Source organism: Homalodisca vitripennis, chromosome 7, assembly GCF_021130785.1.
Source record: "Homalodisca vitripennis isolate AUS2020 chromosome 7, UT_GWSS_2.1, whole genome shotgun sequence".
NCBI classification, from domain to species: domain Eukaryota; kingdom Metazoa; phylum Arthropoda; class Insecta; order Hemiptera; family Cicadellidae; genus Homalodisca; species Homalodisca vitripennis.
Genome location: NC_060213.1, coordinates 92,010,771 through 92,031,854, shown reverse-complemented (window position 1 = coordinate 92,031,854; position 21,084 = coordinate 92,010,771). Strand labels below are relative to the sequence as shown.

The 21,084-nt window shown below is 29.6% G+C and overlaps 1 protein-coding gene across 2 annotated transcripts; it reads left to right on the top strand.

Moving 5' to 3' along the window:
• Nucleotides 1-2,853: 2,853 nt before the first annotated feature.
• Nucleotides 2,854-14,726, top strand: LOC124366052 (zwei Ig domain protein zig-8-like). 2 transcript variants are annotated; one of them, XM_046822260.1, is made up of 4 exons: nt 2,854-2,986; nt 8,851-8,993; nt 11,841-12,051; nt 14,368-14,726. In XM_046822260.1, the coding sequence occupies exons 1-4, from the start codon at nt 2,890-2,892 to the stop codon at nt 14,532-14,534; spliced, it is 618 nt and encodes a 205-aa protein (XP_046678216.1). In that variant the 5' UTR covers nt 2,854-2,889; the 3' UTR covers nt 14,535-14,726. The 2 variants fall into 2 exon arrangements, with proteins under 2 accessions (XP_046678216.1, XP_046678215.1); XM_046822259.1 differs by having other exon boundaries at nt 2,871-2,986; nt 8,842-8,993.
• The last annotated feature ends 6,358 nt before the right edge of the window (nt 14,727-21,084 follow it).

Below are 21,084 nucleotides of genomic sequence, written 5' to 3'. Positions count from 1 at the left end.
TATTGAATTACATGCATTGTATTTCAAATAAAATTTTATATTATGTAACAGATTAATGTAAAAGAAAAGAGACATTTTACGATTTCCTGAACTGAGTTCTAAAATCAGGATTGGTGTGTTATCTAGGTGCTGCAGAAGCTCATTTCACTGTTTTGCAAGTATAATGCACATGAAAGGCCAAATGGACCTTTACAATACACTGGAATGTCCATGTATAATGTAGTAGCCACGTAACATGCTGGGCTAGCGTAATACTGTCTGCTACATCCATCTCACGTAAAAAAGCTTTAAATTATTTACAGTTAAGGAAGTGTGGCTGCATTTAAACTTTCAAAATTGTTTTGTTTTAAATTCATTTAAATTCATTAAATGTTAATTCATTTTATATTTTTTTACCTTAAGAAAGGGAGGGTGATGTATAATACAGAAACATTGTTCTAGTAAAATAATATAAACTTAAAAATTATTTGCGGTTATACCGAATGAACCTGATTTTTATCCCATCAGATCAACGTTGAATTTGTCCACATTATTAACCTTATCTTTTATTTTAGCATTACGGTAAATGTATTTTTTTGAAGGTTTAATTGTTCTGCTTAAAACCTTTAGTTTCTTCGTAGCTCTTTAAAATATTTAGTATGCAAAAAATTAAACAAAACAAACCCATACAAATGTACAAAACTTATTGAGCACTTGCTAATTTTAAGCGCTTTATGTTAAAAATATTTTTAACGAGATCTCTAATTTTAAGAAGGATTTATCGGTTTCAAGAGACTTAAACTTTTTGGTTTATTCTATGACGATTTGTAGAAAAAATGTTAAATATATTCAATAACACGTTTATGACTATAAAAGCCGTAAGTGTTATTTCAAAATTCGAACTACCCGTCGATTATACCAATTTCACCCAGAAACTTATTGCTGTTTTGGCTCTATGGTAGATTATAATATAATTTGAAAATTGTTTATGATATTTTGAACAGATATGTTCAACAGAAAAATGTTAAGCAATACATTTAAGTTACTCTTAGTATTAGTTATTTTTTTGAAGTTTGTTTTTGACGATGGAAGAATTGTGAAGGAAACATGTTTTTTTCCCAGACATTTGCCATACAGTGATACTAACATTAGTAAAACTACATTCCGAGGTCTTCAATCTGATCTCTTCTTCAGTGTAAATGCAACATTTAACACATAATTACAAACTAGGTTAAAATAACCTGTCAAGAATAACCTTTCTCTTCAGAAGACTTAGAAACATGCTATCTGATGCACATTTGGTCACGATCTACCATGCCTTGTTTCATAGTCACATTATATATGGACTTATGATCTAGGATAACACGGCGGGCTGTGCTTCTCCTTCAGAGGAAAGTATTTCGTATAATCTCATCCGCTGGTTATTGAGATCACTGTGCTCTAATTTTTCAGAGACTTGAGATAGAGACTGTTTTCGCCCAATATATTCTTCAGAGCCTGGTTTATATAAGAGAGAACTTAGACTCTTCCCAGTTTAAAGCGTACACAAATACCTATATTCTCCGTGGTTTAAAAATTAGGGACTTACCCTATTGTCTGCTTAGTAAGGCAAAGGTCTGTTTCCCAGTGCTAACACTCAGGATGTTAAAAAAAAACTCCCTGAGGCCGTTCAATGTGTGGAGAAAAAGGAATTTGAAATCATAATTATTATATCAGGGTTACTCACCAAAACATTTTACTCTCTTGATGAGTTTTTTGCTGTTTATGTTCTTTATTCAGAATTCCCTACACATTCCTTCGGTTTCATCGATTAAACCCATAAAAACCTAAAAGCACACTTTGTATTACTGAAAAAAAATCTTCTCTCTAAATTTATTAAATACGTCAACATTTTAGTAAAAAAATTAAAAATTACGTACTATCACTATCACTTTAATGAGTCATTTACTAGAGATAAATTTACCTTACCTATTATCTTGAAGAAGGTTTTCATCTAAGACCTGACTTATGACATAAATATATTAGAGCTACATATATTTACTGCGGATTTTTAGAATGTAAAAATACAATAGGCGAATTGTCAATAGTAGAACATAGTGGATCTATCATTTATTGGATACATTTAAAAACGGAATAGTAATGTTTTTGAAATTGCACGTCTGAGTAACTGTGTCAATGGGAGAACTTTCTCTTTGATCGAACTCAGTGTCATCTGAATGCTGTTTATTGAATTAAAGTAATGGACGAGAACAATGTAATATAAGTACATAAGCAATGTAAGTAACAAATCACATATTTATTACTATTCATATTGGAGCAACTATTTTTTTACTTATAATTCAATATGTGTTACTTTTTGGACGAGGATGAAATGTTGATATAACTATCACTTCCTAGGAAATTAATTTTTGATTTCCTTTTGGAAATAAGTATATGGTAACCAAGTGTAACTATTTAGAAATAAGTTATGTAGTTTTTTAATTCCAGATAGTTTTATGTAATTTCTTATAGTTTAATCGACTTTAAAATAAAGAAGTAAAACATTTCATTTATTATGTTTTCAGGATTATCACTGTAGGATCTTTAATCTGTTCTTTAAACCACTGTCTTCTAGTCGATAAACGATGCAGTTTATGGGAAAATATTGTTTAATCCGATATAATGCAACGTTCATTACGTTAACTATTACATCTGATAATGCTAGATACTAACTCGTTACAAAAAATAAACTACATGACTGAACATGAATTTACTTAGAATTAATTTGTTTATACAAACAAATGATACTATGAATTACGACAATAACTGCTGATATATTCATATTGATAAATCTAGGGTCAGAGGTGTTGATAACTTTCCTAAAATATAGCTCTCTCAAGTCATTCTGTAACACAGCAGTACTTGGTCAACATGGCTGTTTTGGATAGTTGTCAGTTTTTTGTAACTTTAGTGCTCATATTATTTTCTTCTTTTTCGGTTACTAACGGAAGATCTATAATAGATGAAGGTAGGTTCTTTAAAACACATATTACGAAACGTGTACTCTAGCTAGTAGGTACGGGTTAGAAGTTAGCTTTATAATCATTTAATATAACATTAGTTATATTTTATAATGTACATTTTATAATGTGTTAGATAATGGATTTTTTTCTATCAAAATTATGCTATTTATATTCATGTAATTAATTAATTAGTCTCAACCATACACACTTATTATTACCTAAGCAGGTAACGACTTACCTTTACAGATTTCAACTTTATTTACTCTTATACTTATTGAACAAATTTTTCAAAATAATGATAACGGATTCAAGACACAATTTACAAATCAAATAATTTACAAGATACCTTGCAATCATTCAAAAATAAAATAGATCTAGTAATCTGAGTAAAAGCTTCGCCAATGCTCAGCATATATATTCAGCTATTCCGTTTTTCTAGATGTATTAATTCAACCTAAATGGTGTTTATTAGTTTCACAACACAATTTGGTTTAAAACAATTAAAGTAGTAAAGGTTGTTTCAATTATCAAGGAAACTGATATTAAAAGTGACATTCGACTAAATTTTGGTAACATTGTTCTATGCAAAAATAAATGTTAATGGATAAGCCTGTAGATGAATACCTAATCACATTACAATTAGATAATTAATACATATCAGCCCAGCGTAACACACTCTATCATTAACAGTAGTGTTAACAATGTAAAAAAGAACTTTTACAGATTGTGAAGGTTACAGGTCAGTTCGTTTTTAAGATATCGTTTGGACCGTGAGACGAAATAAAATTAGCCCACCCACTCAAGCGATAGGTTTCACTAAAGCTTAAAAAAAACTACAAGGAAAATATGAATAATATCGTAATAACTCTCATTATTTGATTGTTGCGTAATCTAATGAAAATTGTGTATAATAATTATTCCCTTAAGCGGCCTCTAATAAAACAAATTATGTATAATATATTGTGCATAGGAAAAAAATATCAACTGTTTACAATTGTCATAAATTGAAAGAAACCTAAAAAAGTTAATATATAACTTTAGAATAAATATTTGACATATCCTAAATATATTATGTTAAAATATATATGAATCGCATTTGGCAAATGTGATGGAAGTCATTAGTATTTATGAGCAAATACGTAGCTCATGAAGTTTACACACTATTATTACTAAAAATCTTTCAATATTAGTCTTAAATGTAACCATTTTGTACTATAATCAATAATCCTAAAGCACACCGCTAAATAGATTTTTTCTGTTTTATTGATTAAAAGCACATTAAAAAGCCAGATTAAAACCCGCGGTAAATAATTCAGTGCACAAATCACGATTACAAAATCCTGTTTCCATTATACTTATCATAACAGATCAGTTTCTACGGAATCAAATACGGAATTATTATTATTTTATTCCCTAACAGCACAGCACATAACATATTGTGTGATGCAAACAGATCGTATAGTTAACTTTCCAACATATTTTGCGATTGTTGTGTGATTTATATCCTAAACAAAATACCTTTTATTTAACTATAATGAAGCTAATAAAAAGGCACTCTTGTTCTCTGGGTATTCCAGTTGGAAAGAGCTAAGCATCATTCAACCAACAAAGACGTATAAATGATTTCACACTTGGTTCATTTTCATAACTGGAATTCGTAAAACGTTAAATTTGAGACAATATGCAGTTTAAAGAATACATATTCTTAAATGCGTAGTGCTAATTATAAATACTATTATATCCTTGAATTAATACATAGGTTTTAACAGTTTTCCAGCATTTATAAGTTTATAATTACATTTCAAATAATATACTCCGGTTTGAATGTATTTTCCAGCCCCTTTGTAGTATTTTACTTGTACTTCATATAAAGGCAGTTGTTAGTAAAATAACTATTACAGGTTATTGTAATCTATTATAGTAAGTGCTGATGTATGAAGACGTTGGTCTAATTATTCTATTTTAAACAGTTACTACTTCCTATTATAGTAATTGTTCTCATGTATAATAACAGTTTTGGTCCCTATGAGCGTTTGCACCGTTGCCTTGCCAAAGAAATTATATACTTACATATTTCTGAAAACGCATATTCAATAAGTGTATAATTTAATTTATACTACACTTCCGGCTTAAAGTATCTCCGGTGTCATAGAAACGTTTAACTTGATCCCTAACAAGTAAGTATAAACAAATATTGTTGTGAAAATCTAATATACTCAAAAAGCTTATTTCGGTACTATCATTTATATTTCGTCTTAATTTCTGTTGCCGGTAGTCTGTTAAGTAAAATATGGCAATTCTTGTATTTTTTTTATTTATATGGCATCGGGGAGACAAAAATAAAGAACTTATAAGCGTTTCAACCCATTTCAGACTTTTGTTTTAAATTTGAAAAATTAAACCGGAAATTGTGTGGTATAAATTTTTTATGATACCAACATCATGTACAAAATACTTTATTTAACTTAAACTTGAAACTGATATCATCTTATTAAAGGAACGTGGCAAAATTATAATGATTATGTGCCAGATATTTGTATTTTCTTACTTTATTTTTGCCACTTTTATAATATAACCGATGCTGATTTTTGTTTCATTATTGGGCTTTTCCAGTGTTTTCATAAATGTTATTTAATGATCTGTTTACGCAATAAAATTAAATTTTTTATTACTGATTATAAAGTAAAAGAAATACCGGTATGAAATATGTTACAAGTAAGTTCTTAAGTAATGTGTAGTAAATAAATAAATTTAAAATGTTGCATATTCTTAAAGCGCTTTTACATATCTTTAAGTCTATAATTACTATATCTCTCCCTAGCTCACTCACACCTTTATTGTATAAACACTGCTATGCACTTGATTTACTTAACAAATTCAATTTTCACCTCTGCAAACAAATTAAAAACTATTAAATCCAAATTATTTAATGAAAATTAACACCAGCGAAAGATAGTCATACTGAGCTATATATCATTAAAAAACAAACATAATTTTATGTAAAGGAGCATAAAAGATGGTGACCGTATTACAGTTTGAGTAGTTACGAGACTGTAGACAAAATTGCAGCTAACGGAATAAAATTTACGTTTCCGTAAAAGTTGTAACTTTTTATAGACGATTAGTGACCTTACCATTAAAAACTAGCTAAATAACAGCAACAAACAATAAAACACTTTTATCAAAAACTTTTCGAGACTACATATCTAATAACATAAATATCGTTTGATGTCTGAAGAAAGACTTTCAAGGCAATATGTTAATTTAAATTTTATTTAAAGATTATATTTTTTAAACTGAAACATTTTGTGTGAGCGGTTTTCTTTAGGATAATACGTTATGTTTTAATGGCTGTAACGAGGCCTACTGGAAAGTATATGCTTCAAAGTGAGTGAAGTGGGTCCTCGCCTGGAGAGTAATTGCATAATATCAACAAATTCAAATGAGCACTCAGTCTAGCCTTTACGAAAATACGGGACCCAATCTTAGTTTTAAATGTTAAAACACGCTTTACAGTGTAAGTAATGGTTACCAAAACATCTCACAATAAACCTTAGTTGTAAGATGTTATTATAACCTGTAAATTTCATTGAGAAAATTTATTTTTCCTTCATTAGGGCGTATAATTTACTTCTTTTAAAGTACATAATTTAAAAGAGTACTATGTTTCTATTAAATACCATAGCCTTTTTTATCGTTGAATATTACGCGTCATTATTAATAGTAATGGTGTAATTAAATTTGTTAAATATTTAACAAATTTTTTACATATCGAACATAATATGACATTAACAGGTGTGTTATAATGGGGAATATTGTAATGTATCCTATAAAATATACTTGAAAAACAAAGTAAGAGTCAAGATTTTGATTTATTTATTTTTTATTGTAAAACAGAAGGCCACTAAAAGTCGCAAATAGAATTATATAAAGAACACAGGTAACCGAAATGTTTGGTATTGAATACGACATATAAACATGTCACGAAATATTTTTGAATTGGTATTTTATGCAACCATTTTATTTAGCAATAACTGTATATTTGTTGTACTGCATACGGTGCAATGCATTATTCAATTTCATAAAATTGCATTTCCTGGTGCAGCGTTCTAGTTTAAAATATATTATAATTTGAAAAATACTGTTTAATGGAGACACCCTGCAAGATAAATAAAATATTACATATTATACATATTGCAGGGACCTTTCGATTATCCAAGTTGATTTTAACACTCATAACATTAAAATTACAAATATTAGCTTATTACGCATATACAGGGTGGCGCAAAAAGAACGCTTGGATTTTAAAAGGCTATAAGATGGTTAATTTTAAATATATACTAAAATTTTAATTACATCAAAAAAATCATAAATTAACTTAAGATTCGGGTGTTAACAATTATAAAAAAACTATTTTTTAAAAATAACATCGGAAAGATGGCGTCCTCCTCCATGAATCCACAATAGAATTCTCTCTTCAAAGTTTTCCCTAACTTAGTCCAACGTGTCCTGTGATACAGCGGCAATTTCTTCACTTATTGCAACCTTCAATTCTTCGAGTGACCGAGGTTTACGACGGTAAACTTTGAATTTCAGGTGTGTCCCTGGCCAATAGAGATCGCCGAAACGTGAAACCACGTGACCAGGAAACATTCCTCGAACGACAGCCATAGATTGATTACTCGTGTGGGCTGTTTCTCCATCGTGTTGAAATCATGTTTGTTCCTTATCGACCACCAAAGCTTCAAGATTTGGCTGCAAAAATATGCGTGGCGTTGTCACGTAACGTTCAGAATTATTAACAGTGACAGTTTGGTCACGCTCTTCAAAAACAATATAGTCCAACGTTGTCAATTTTAGAGACCCCACACCATACTGTACCTTTAGGACAATTCAGTGGTTTTTTATGAATTTCCTATGGGTTTTGAGCTGCCCAGTAGCGGCAATTCTACTGAGCCATTAAGGGGAAATGAGCTTCATCACTCAGCATTAAAAGATTATTGTCATATCCAACGACATCAATCATTTACTCGCAAAAAACTCTTCGTTCGTGGAAGTCACGTTAATAGAGCTTCTGAACAATCATTATCTTGTAAGGGTGGAATTGTAACTCACATATCAGGATGCGCTGTAGTGATCGACGTGACATCCCCAAGGTCGGAGCACGCCGTCTATAGGTGAGGACTTTCAATAACTGAGGCTCTGACACGTTCAGCATTTTGCGGAGTTCACGCCGTACGAGGGTGACCAGTCGATTTACTCTTCAACACTGACCCTGTTGTACGAAACGAGTTAACCCAAGGATGTATCGGGTTGCGATCGGGTACCGAACCATTACACGCGACATTAAACTGTAAACGAAATTGTCATTGAACAGAGATGACAGGTTCATTTGATCTGAAATAGTGATCAACAGTGAAGACGCGATGCTGCACGTTCCACTGCTCCATTGCTACTAAAACTGGACGCTCCAACCAACAAAATGGCGTCGCTCGGTGGTCACTGACCGCTCCTCACGACTCCACTGGTACTACGTTACTCAAATCCATGCGTTCTTTTTGCGCAACCCTGTACAACCGTCACAAGAATTCTCTTGAACCATTTTTTTTTTCATTTCATAAATATTGTCCGTTATGCAGTATATACAGTAATAACAGAAATTTGTCTTTGAGATAAATTATGTTTATAAGCATTGGAATTATTGCCTGTTCAATTTACAAACTTTTGTATTCTGAAGTAGTGTTCTGTGTTATTTATGTTATGCTCAAATATACTAAACATATAAAATAGCTCTAATTTGTCTCTTAATCAGGCTAAAATTGCTGAAAACACAAGTGGCTGCACGTAAATAATAAAGTAGAAGTTACAGACGCAACAATAAACACGAATGAACATGGCGATCATCTAATATCACAGCCTTACTTTGAAAATTTCTATCAAAGGAATGTGACCATCACCGAGGGGCAGAGTGCCTACCTGCACTGCCGTGTAAAGAACTTGGGCAATAAAACGGTAAGATTTTCCGTTTTCTAGTGTAAGTTTATAAGCGATTTTTATTTTATTCATCTTAAAACATAGTCGTGACTGCAGGGTCAAGGTTACACTATAATATATGGGCGTAACTAAATATTTTACGTCGAACAATGCATTTCATTATTGAATCTAAATAACGTGCTAATTGGTATATTTTTATAAAGTTTACATATGAATCACATATTACAATTTCTTTAAGCATTAGATTTTTATTTTATAATTTTAAATATAGAAATTGCAATTGGAAGTAGATCTCTATATCTCTTGCTAAATCTGTAGGAAGAATGATTTCTAATACAAAATGTTTTTTTATATACCAGGATTATTTCAATATAATTGCAAATTTTCAGAGTTACAACAATTATAAAGAGATGATGTAAAAAGAAACATTTTTTGTCTAAATACGGATAGGACCGCAAATGTTTTATTTCCGAAAAAATTAGAATTTGTGAAACACCTACCTGTAGGCAACACTTACTTTACCCTTTGAGGCTCGGCTAGAAAAACGCAATATATCATTATAATTAAAATTATAAAAGAACCAATTTACAAAAAAATACTATAGTTTACTTACCATACTAATTTTAAAAATTACATAAATTTTTTTCCAAAATTAAAATATTTCAGATTCTTTTAAAATTTAATGCATTCGATGTTCAAAGAGCTCAGCTTTGCATCAACGTAACGGGGGGAATTTATAAATTTGGTGTAATAATATTTGTTTACATTCTTTTTGAAATTATCTGGTTCTTTTATTTTAAAGACAAAGGAAATGAAGTTTTATTTAAGTATATTTGCGTATTTTTACCGAATCTCAAAGGGAACAAACACTACTATTCTTTTTACGAATTCTAAATCTTCTCGGAAACGAAACATTTGCGATCCTATTTGATTTAGACAGAGATGTTTATATTCTCACCCTATATTAACCCTGAAAAATGAGAAGTTATTCGATATATCAGTTGGTATAAATTAAAACCAAAAAATTATATTAGCTGTTCCTGTAACTTGGAGGTGCTGTTTAATCAAATACTGAGTCGGCTATAGAACAACTATGTTGGAACAGTGTTTATAAAATAATTGCATAAGACAATTGCTGCGTAAGAAGTTCTGTGAAAAATGCAGATTTATGAACCAAGTGAAATGTATGTATTGAGTAGAATATAGATGTAAAAACCTGGCCAATGATAGAGGTAATTTACAGGTTTGCTTCATTCTCAGAGGTCTGACGGAAGTGCTCAAATATATCCTTCTTACTGTACCGGTTCAAATTATGGGTATCATTATATCTGTGTTCGTTTTTAAATATGTAATTTCATAAGTGAAAAAATTCCTGTGACATTAATATGAAAACTAGAACATCTAGTAAGTATGACAATACAATTTCTGAATAAATAGTATATACTACTATGGATGTACTTTGCATTTAAAAATGTATTATTTTCACATTTTCCTATGTTAAATAATTATGAAGTGAGAATTAATGTATTATAAGGTGTTACATAAGCGTACATATTTGTGCATATATGTGTAGTTTAATCATGACTAGTAAATGCAATATCAGTATTATCTACGGTTTATAACAATTTATAACTATATATATTTAACTACAATTAACTATTTATGAACATATAAATAAAGTAGCTGTAAGGGATAAAATAGAACAGAGGAAGATTGACAAATTTCATCTGCACCTGTAGTTCCTCAGAAGATCCTGAGCTCTTATCGAGCGACCTATATCGTCTTAGCTCTACTTGTTACCTATAGACATCACTTGAATCACTATTTAATCATGATTCCATCACCTGCCAACTACTTTTCATCTATCTTTCATTTGGTTTAATTATTTATTCATTGTTTTCTGTGGCCAATAATAGCCTTTATTTTTGAAATCGAATATAAAAGTATTTGTATCCCTTACTTACTAATAAACACGACTGTTATAGATAAAGTGGTCATTATTAAATAACGGAATAGTGACTCTTTAATATAGGTAATTATGTTGTTTCTTTTATAAAATAATATCATAAAACACAAAAGAGTACATAGGAAGAATATAAATAATAATAATGAATACGTTATAATAAAAAATATTAAATTCTCCTAACAACATGAAATTTCATTTTATTAATACAACATTTAAGAAATAATTGTGATAAGCTAAAAAGATTCTGATACCAGGAAAATCTCATCATTTCTACGTGTAAGACTTTTGCGTTCCCAAATCCTACTATCCATTTTAGAAATTGTTTTAATAGAAGTAATTTGCATGCATTCGTCTAAAATTCACCTCGTAACAGGTGCCAAAATATTTAGAGTACATATGAAGTTAATACAGTTTTATATACCGTACACGCTTTAAGTTAACAAAGGAAAAATAAAAATGTCTCATGACTAAATGTATTTGTCACCTTTTTTGATAGAAAAATACAGCAATACGTTTCTATTTAAAATAAGTAAATCTTGTCCTTTTTGCGTTAGTAATATATATATACCAACAATTATATATATATATACCAACAATATAACTTTTTTGTGCAAAGTAAAAAGATTATAGACAAACACTTTGTTCTCGTAAAGCTATGTAGTTTAGTTTGCTAATAAAACTATTTGATTTTAGTTCAGTCCATTATTTATCAATTATTACTCGTCATATACGAAAAAACACCCATTTTGTTCTCTATTTAGGATTAATAATTTTTTAAGTGTACATTGATGTGAGCTTTACGGATATAAACGGAGTTGTGACTCGTAAGAATTGCTCATACTAGAACTTTTAAAGATAATACAAAACAACAAAGTCTATGTAATTTTATTACTCATTAGGTTGCCTGGGTTCGTGTACGAGACGTGCATCTCCTGACGCTCGATAATGTGACCTACACGAGTGACTGGAGGTTCCGTTCTATTCATGATGACGACACAGACGATTGGACGCTCAAGATCGGCTTCACAAAGTTGAGAGATTCAGGCATTTATCTGTGCCAAGTCAATGCGGAACCTTGGATTACGCAAGACTTCAAGCTCAACGTAGTCGGTAAGTTTAAGTGGTTTTAACGATGAAGTAAATGTTACAAATAATTAGTTACTTTTAATATTTAAAGTCATATTAACGTTTTAATTAATTACTTTATTATTAAGAAATATTTTATTGTAAGTACTCACCAGCTTTATATTTAGAACGCATGAGGCGGCTCAGCAGTCATGGTTAAAAATGCTCAGTACCTTGAAAGCTTAGAACAATACAAATCTTTGGAGTGTTATGAAATCTAAAATTGGGTTGAGAAGTTCTCACTTCTCTAAAGTTAGGCTCGAAGACGGAAAAAGAAGATTCTATTACTTCGGGGCAATCTATATATTGGCCTTACCAAAATTGTGTTATACTATACTTTTCGAAAGTAAAAAAAACATTTAAAACGTTTTTATTTAGTGGGAGTATAAATTGATATATGAAGAATGAAAATAATACTTAAGTTTTATATTAAATAAGATTTTTACAAACATTTTTGTAGTAATGGGCTTTGATTAGTTTGATGTGTTATTATTAATTCTACCTTTAAAATTTTAATGTTATTTTACTGCATAGTATTTGTAACTGTTGTTATTAAGTGTAATTGGACATTAGGCATTCTTTTATTATTATGAAAAAATCAATCTGGTATGTATGCTTTAACAGTAAAAGCGTTTTATTATTTCCATTATTATTATTATCTAGAATATCTTCCAAATTTTAAAGTTAGCTAAATATGAATAACGTTTGATCGTCTTGATGACTTCCACTTACTTAGTAAAAGGAGCGTGATAAGCTTCCAAAATTTTTGATTTAATTCTGTTGTCAAGTAGCCTTCCCACACAGCTACGTTCAACGAGATTGACATGTTTTACAGTATGTTGCTAAGCATTATACTGGTTCTTGTGTTGATACGAATTAAATATACCATTCAGTATGAAGCATTATCTGCAAAATACATTTTATGTTTTTAATTCTTTTCTGATCCGCACTATAGTACATACTGATAATTTGAGCAACTCATACATATTTGCATCAAAATATACCTATCTTGACCCAAAAATGGATCGTATACATGGTTCGGCCTGCTTTTTACAATGCTTTGAAATTGAAATTGATCTAGTAATATTAATATACTCATAGAATTTTATCTCTACATACTGCCATACGTAGTAGTCAGTCAACTATCATAATAATTAAATTAATAAGTATAAAATTATGTTTATTAATACAGTTTAAATATTAATAAATCAAAAATTTATTTTTTTAGAATACCTATTTTGGTATATATTATCAGGTAATAGAGTATATTAAAATGGAGATCAAAGTTAATTAACATAATAAATTTATAGTTTTAAAATAACTGCTTCAGCTAGCGTATTTTTTAAGTTTGATACTAAATATAGGTTTTTTGAGTACTTAAATTAATACTTAATTCTCATAACTGTAATGGAAACGTAGCAAAAAGAAATTAGGAGAATATAGTTTTGGTAATAGTAAGAATAATATTAGCATACGGGCCATACTAAGAGTTTATATTATTATATGTATTATTAATGAAAGGAGAAGAGCTTTCCTTAGTTCAAAGTTTTAAAGTAAGAGTTCAAGGTAGTTACAGTGCCCAAAATATATGTAAATGCTTTAGCAATAAATACTATCACTAAGCAATATGTGCCCTTTACTTGTAATTTTCGTAATGTAAAATTTCCAAAAGAAATACAAACAATTATATTACTAAGGTAAGAGTACTCCACAACGAGCGCTACGTGACACGCTTAAAGGAAGTTATAAATTCGAATGATATAGCTCGAAATTGCATAGGGCAGACAGACAGGTAAAGTGCAGGAAAGAAAAATCACTTAAATATAGACAATTGGACATGCGAAACCACTAAACTCATTCTAGTTAAACGTTTCATGTAAAGATTAAAGTATAAACCTCTCGAGTCATATTGAGGGTAGCAAAATTCAGCTAAATCCAAAAGGGGACTATTGCCATCATGAGATACGGGGTTACTTGTGTAGGAATTAAATACACACAAGGTTAGGTTGGGTACGTATCGTGAATCCATATTCCAATTTATTGTTGAAAAGATTACAAGTATTAATAATGTTAAATAAAAAATCACCAAGTTTATGACCCAAGTATTACTTTTTTGAATATTTCGTTTTTATTTGTTTAAATTATTTAAGTGTTTGATCTAGGGTGAACGTGTGAAAAACACTGTGATCACTATACTAAACTACGTACTTAATTACAAATAGTACTTTTATTACTTTCCTTTACGATTAAAATGTTACTAAATTAATGAAATACAAACAATTTAATTCATTCGATGTCCAGAGGAGGAACCATCTAAAACGTATGGGTATACTATCAACGGCAGAAGTTCTTCCGATACTACTGCTACAACACTTCCATCTTCTTCGGTGAAAGATTCATCGAATATCCCTACCACTTCAACCCCTCGGGATGATGCTCTCATCCCCCCTCCACTGGTGATTCAATAAATTCGACCTTTTGATGTAATACACGTAGGAAATGTCACGACTATAAAAAGTGATTTATTAAAAATATTAATATTTTCTAATTATAATATTTTGTAACATAAAACGGAGTAGACGTATATAAATTACTGTTATATGAAATAGTACACCATTGTATTAAAGATTATTGAATAAATAAATTTGTTTTTGCTTTAATTACCTGTTGGCCTTTACCAATGTTTATAGATAACATGAATTTATATTATTGTCCCAAAAAAAAACTTACGTGCAGTTATTTTTTTATATTATAAATGCATGAAGTTTCTATATTGAAATTAAATTTAAAATACTGTTTCACAAGAACAAAATTGTAATTTAAAGTTTCGTTTTGATCTCATATACAACTGTTTTAAGGTGTAGCAATAACAAATAGGCAGTTTTAAGAGTAGTATAACATTCCTAGAGATAATAAATTAGTTTAGTATAGAAATCATTAGAAAATTCAGTCCATATTAATGGAGTGTATACATAGATAAAATGATTTTTTACCAAGATGTAAATCTCCAGTAAACATTATGTTAAGAAAGACGATGCATAATAAATAATGTAAAATAAAGTCAGGTGACAAATTTAAGTATATGTTTTACAAAGACAGTTATAAGTTTTAAATTTCTGCAATATGACTAGATAAGTATAAATTTTTTGTAATTATTATACACTACCGATAGTACCGAACGATGGTGTACGTTTTCAAAGAAATGCTTAACAAAACGGACAAATACTATATGTACAGGTATGTTGACTGGAACACAGTATCAAAATACAATTTTGTTAAGTTACGGACACTAAATTAGATAACTTGTTTGTTCTATAAATTTATTGATGTTTAACTACTAAATTACCTATAATCCAAAATTTATTATTAAACCTCCATAAATAATGAATAGGTATACTGAGACATCTAGATTGTGTTTGAATGGAAAAGCTAGATTAGAAATTAAGCAGCGAAAATAGTAGCAATTTTATTCTATTCACTCTGATTCTATTCAAAGAGAAATATTTGATACTGGAAAGCAATTTTATTGTATATTAAATGAATATTGAGTGAATAAAAATTATGTTTAAAGTTTTTGAAGTAAAACAGATTTATTGAATTTGTAGCATGATTACAGGATTACAATTTCCTTATACATATGTGTTTGTACTTGACACGTATACATATAACATTGCAGAAGTTACGATGAAAATAAATGTTTTCGTTTGATCAATATAACTTAGATAAATAGATTAACTTATTTTAATACAATATTTATTTATCAGTAGTATAACGGTAATAACGAACACATAAGTCTTCTCTTGGCAGTTGTAACATTTTGCTTGCATAAAATTTTATAATTTGGTCTAAATTTTATTTAACTAAAAATTAACTAAAAAGAGGATAACATTTTAATTTTAAATCTACATGGTTAAAAACTAAACAAGATTTTGAATACATTTTCCATGATATTTCCCTAAGCTCAAGCTTTTTGACGTTAAAAGAGAGTTTATTACATAAGTTTAAAGGAATCTGGCTCATTTGTCAGGAAGGTGGAGTGTCCAATTGTAGCTTTGAACTGTTGTCATGAAATAATATTTTGAACCACTCGGGTGTATTACCGGAGTGTTGACTGAAATTGCATCACTTAATACTATATCTTAATTAATACCTAAGATGACTGATTTTACAATAATTATCAATGATATATACTGGAAAAGTATGGCTTAGAACTGTTTATCTCGCCATGGAACAGTCAGTACTACAGTACGGGGTTCTTGTGTAGGGTGCAGCAACCCCGGTGGATACTGATAGGGTCGGAATAATACAGATTAGTACAAAAATGGATAATACGAAATATGCTTTTTACTGTCTGTCTTGATTAGCTTATGAAACAAATTAATTACAAAAATTAATACAACTGAATCAGCTATAACTTCTGATTTTGGTACTTAGAAGCTGTAATACCTTAGAGAAACTTAGGTACCTATATATAATTGGAAAATGTATTAAATGCCTTTTGGAGGCAACACATGGTGAAACTTATAGTTAGTTTTTTTAAAGGTAACTAGTAATTACGCACAACTTTGCACGATATTACGTATTAAACACATTATATGCCACACATAAACACACACACACACACACACATACGAGTAATTTAATGGTCTTTGGAAGATACTCCAGTCTCCCGGTCCACTTCAGAATCATTCGATTTTACGTTCAAGGTGATGATGCTATTTATTAAAACCTGAAAACATTAAATATATCGTAGTAGCTAAGTTTTAAGCAGTTATGATGTAATATAGTAGAGTCCGTTTAAATTGGTGATTGGGGTAGTTATAAATTATTTTTCGTCTTAGCTAGCTAGTAGGTAGAACTATGTAATGAGTTGGAACTTTTACTTTGAATCAGTAGAAAATTCAAAATAACTTACAAAGCAAGCTGAAATAATATTTTTAAGTTTCGCTTGTACTATATGGTGAACTATAATCCATTTAACCTCAGCTATTTTATAAGGTGATGTCCCAAGAACTTACAGCAAGGTTGGATATTCACAACGTAGTAAGATAAAGCTGTCTGTGACATTCAGTGAGTTGAGATGAATTGCAAATTCTCATTAACAGACTGACAAAGTATGAAATCTTTATGAACTAATTTATTCTTACAAAGGTCTGTGGAATTTAAAAATAGTAAAAATACAAGTTTACCTTGTATAATAATAAAAATTGCACGTCAACACAAGAGATTCGGCGCCATATTACTACATAATGTGTTTGTTATGAATTATAATCGGAATTTGTATTGTAACATATGTGTTAAACTAAAATTATAAGAAACCAGCTAATTGTATAACAAAAAACACTTTCCTTGTTTAAAAAATCTCAATGGTGAATGAGAATTGTGTTTATTACAACAATCCAACGTTAAGAGTTGTAGATTGATGAAATGTCAGGAACCATGTTTGAGATTGACAGGACGACAAGTTACCAGCCCAGACAACGGTACTAATGGTTTGGATTGATCACTAGAGTAGACCAATTATTGTTATGTCTGTCGTTCGGATTTTATCTCGTTATAGTTTGTAATTAGAATTTATTAACCAATGAAGGGTTACAATAAACTTTTTTATTGTAATTAACATCAATAAGTAATTTCCAATGTAAAACAGTTAACATTATTGTGGAATAATATATTCGAAAATAAATTCTAAAACCAAATAAAATTTATGTTATTTAAGTGTACATTTTTAAATCTATAGATCAAACAGGTATATTTTTTAAATGCTGTATGTTATTGTTTTACACGAAAAGTATGTATACAATACTTTATTAATAAATTCCGTATTAAAATCTATCACTATGACTCTCATCCGGTTCTTGATTAGTAATAAAAATCCATGCCAATGATTTTGTAAAGGCAAATTATTGTATAGCTAGGTTAAATATAACAAAGTATTTATTTAAGTTCACGTGTTACACTCGTGTACTGTAGTTATAATTCGTTGGTTAAAGAATATAATACATCCGAAATGTGTAGTATAAGATTTCTGTTCACAGATATATTTCAAATTGTTTTAACATATGTATTATTCTCTTTTAATTTATAATAATTATTGCGTAGAAATGAACCCCAGTGGCAAGTTCGTTTACTATATATAGCGATAGGCAGAGGGAGATAGACGCAGGGACAGAAATGAAATTTTTGTCCGGCCCCTGAAGACATTAGACTTAAATTATTAATATTGTATGGAATAGATAACGTACACATACAGATAAACTAAACCTTGTAAAGTATTTTGTATTCAGATGTAAAGAACTTTTATTTGTAGTATATTATTTGTTAATACAAGTGTTCCATGGGGTAGGTGAATTCAACTACACTTCAAATTGGCATACGTTCACGTGAAAATGTCATTACTTTCTAGAAGTATTCTTTATCACCTTTATTAACAGAGTACAATAGTGGTTGGCCAATCAAAATCGGCTTTTGTTAGCTATTGTTTCAAATCAGGATTGAATCCAGTTTTCCAATGTAAACCTCACAAACAATGCTTGTTCTACTTTTGTATTTCCATGCATAAATACTACGCCACATAAATATTGGTATAGTTTTAATCAATTTGTTATTTTTGTTTTAAAATCCATTCTTACTGTAGCAAATGATTTACAAAAATAATTTTAAACTTATATCAGCTTAAGTTACGTTACGCAGCAAGTTAAAGAACATGAATAGAAATTCTAAACCATGGTATTTCTTAAGCTTTTTTATTTAAAAAATCTGTCATAACATTATTTGAAGATTTATTATAATTTTTATCGATAAATTCAATAACTTTAATTCTTTGGTTAATAATACTAGTTTGTTATTACTCCTTTTTTAATAGTTTGTTATTACTCGTTTAGTTAATATTTGAAGTATAAATCTCAGTCACATGACGGAACTCTAGTAACAGAACACATAAATCACTGAATCCCATAGATCTCATCATACCTCTATGTATGCGTGATATTTACGTAGCTTCTATGTAACTAGTATAAGAAAATAGTATAAATATTACGTATAATTTATTGAACATATCTGAAAACAGATAAAAGTGAAAAGCTCCGTGGAAGATGGAAAGAGTTTCCCTCTTACATAGTGAAGTTAAAATGAATAACCGTTAATGAAAAACTAGGTTTAACTATATAATATAAAAATATGTAATAACATTACATATAAGTAGTACATATAAGATAACTTGGAACATTAAAACGTAAGTAAGCATGCATCAAGCACATAGTTTTAAGTTAATTTTTATGTGTATCAAAATTTATTAATATAACTAACTTTAATTTCAATAAATTATTTACATTTCAAGTAAGATAAAAATGTGCATAGCTGGTAGACACAAAATGTACTACCTTTTCGTTAGTAATGCATAAGAGAAAGCCGAAGTTTGGCAATCATAAACATACAACTCGCCTCTAAACAACAAAACATATTTCTGTAAAATTATTATAACTAATAAAGTAATATACTACTAATATAAAAAAATTGTTTCATAACAAAATTTTGTTACTCTTTATTTTATGATATGTGTTATTTTACCAACGATATAGCTGGGACACTGTCTACTTGCACACATGTATATACACGTTAAAATAATAAGCCTACTAAAGTCAAAATGTGCCTTCTTCCCTGCTTGTAATCCATTTCGGTTGAAGTGATAATCCTGCTGTACATTACTACACAAATATATATATATATATATTGCTATTACAGTTTATGTTTTTCCTCCTACTTATAGTTAGTGTGCTTATACATTAAAGTGGAGGAGGAAGTTTGTATATACAATAATTATTAATTTATCTATTATTAAATCAGTCTTGTGTATTTTTAATTGAGCTTAAAACTCCCTTATGTTTTGAAACTTATCAAAGAATTACAATTATTTTATAAGTTATTGCAACGTGTATTATTGAGTCAATCGAGATAGATATAAGAGTCATTTTTGAAACAGAGGGAAGTTATAAAATGCAAAACAATCTACATAGTTCTAAATTACACGTATAGAACACTGTATCGCAGGTTATTTCAGGTTCCAACCGGTTATATTAGCTATGCAAATATTCAGTTGGTTTTCAATGTAAATCAAGACAACTAGGAATATTGCATTTACTGGTGTAATAAAATGCAAATAGTAATCAATCCTGTAAAGGATGTGTGTATAAATAAATTTCTACAATACAATGTATTTTACAAATTGTATGGAGCAATTATACAAACATATACTACTCACTTTTACAGATTGCTTTTTAGCATTTACTAGTTTTTATCTCAGTCTAAAGCATCATTTTTACTAAAATATATTTTATGGGAAAGTGTATTATTATTGTGCCACAAAAGAGAGTCTACATTTATTTAGTTCGGTGCGTAAAAAATGTAAAAGGGCTTATTGAATACAACACAACAATTTGTTATAACACACACACTTTTTCTAGAATGAAATAATTATGAGTTGCTAATGCGACACAGACATATTTTATCAACACTAATTAGGATAGTACTGCACGAAATTATCACATTTCACATTTTAACCCTCCAGGTGCTGACATCGCGTAGCGCGATGTTAGCGTACCTGTTTCCAGTGCTGACCTCGCGGAGCGCGATGTCAGAAACGCGATCTCTTTAAACCACGCTAGTGGCTATATATTACGGAATATCACGAACTATTTTATATAGTATTAAACTAGAAGAAATGCGGAACTCGTTATACTCTATGGAGCACGTCTTTGCTCAAAGACCGGCGCTATACGACAGCTGTTTCTAAGCGTATGTTTATTTCCAAGTCATACGGTTCGGTCGTTCTGTTTATTGCTGTTCCGTCGTTGTTTGCATCATACCTTTGGTGTTGTAGTTGACTATTACTGTTTTATATTGTGTTTTATTGTAAAAATGAGTGAATTAAGTAGGTCTAGTGCAATAAGGAATGTGAAAGGTGTTACAATGTAGTACACAATGTTTCAAATATCACTGATTTTTTTACGTGTTACAATT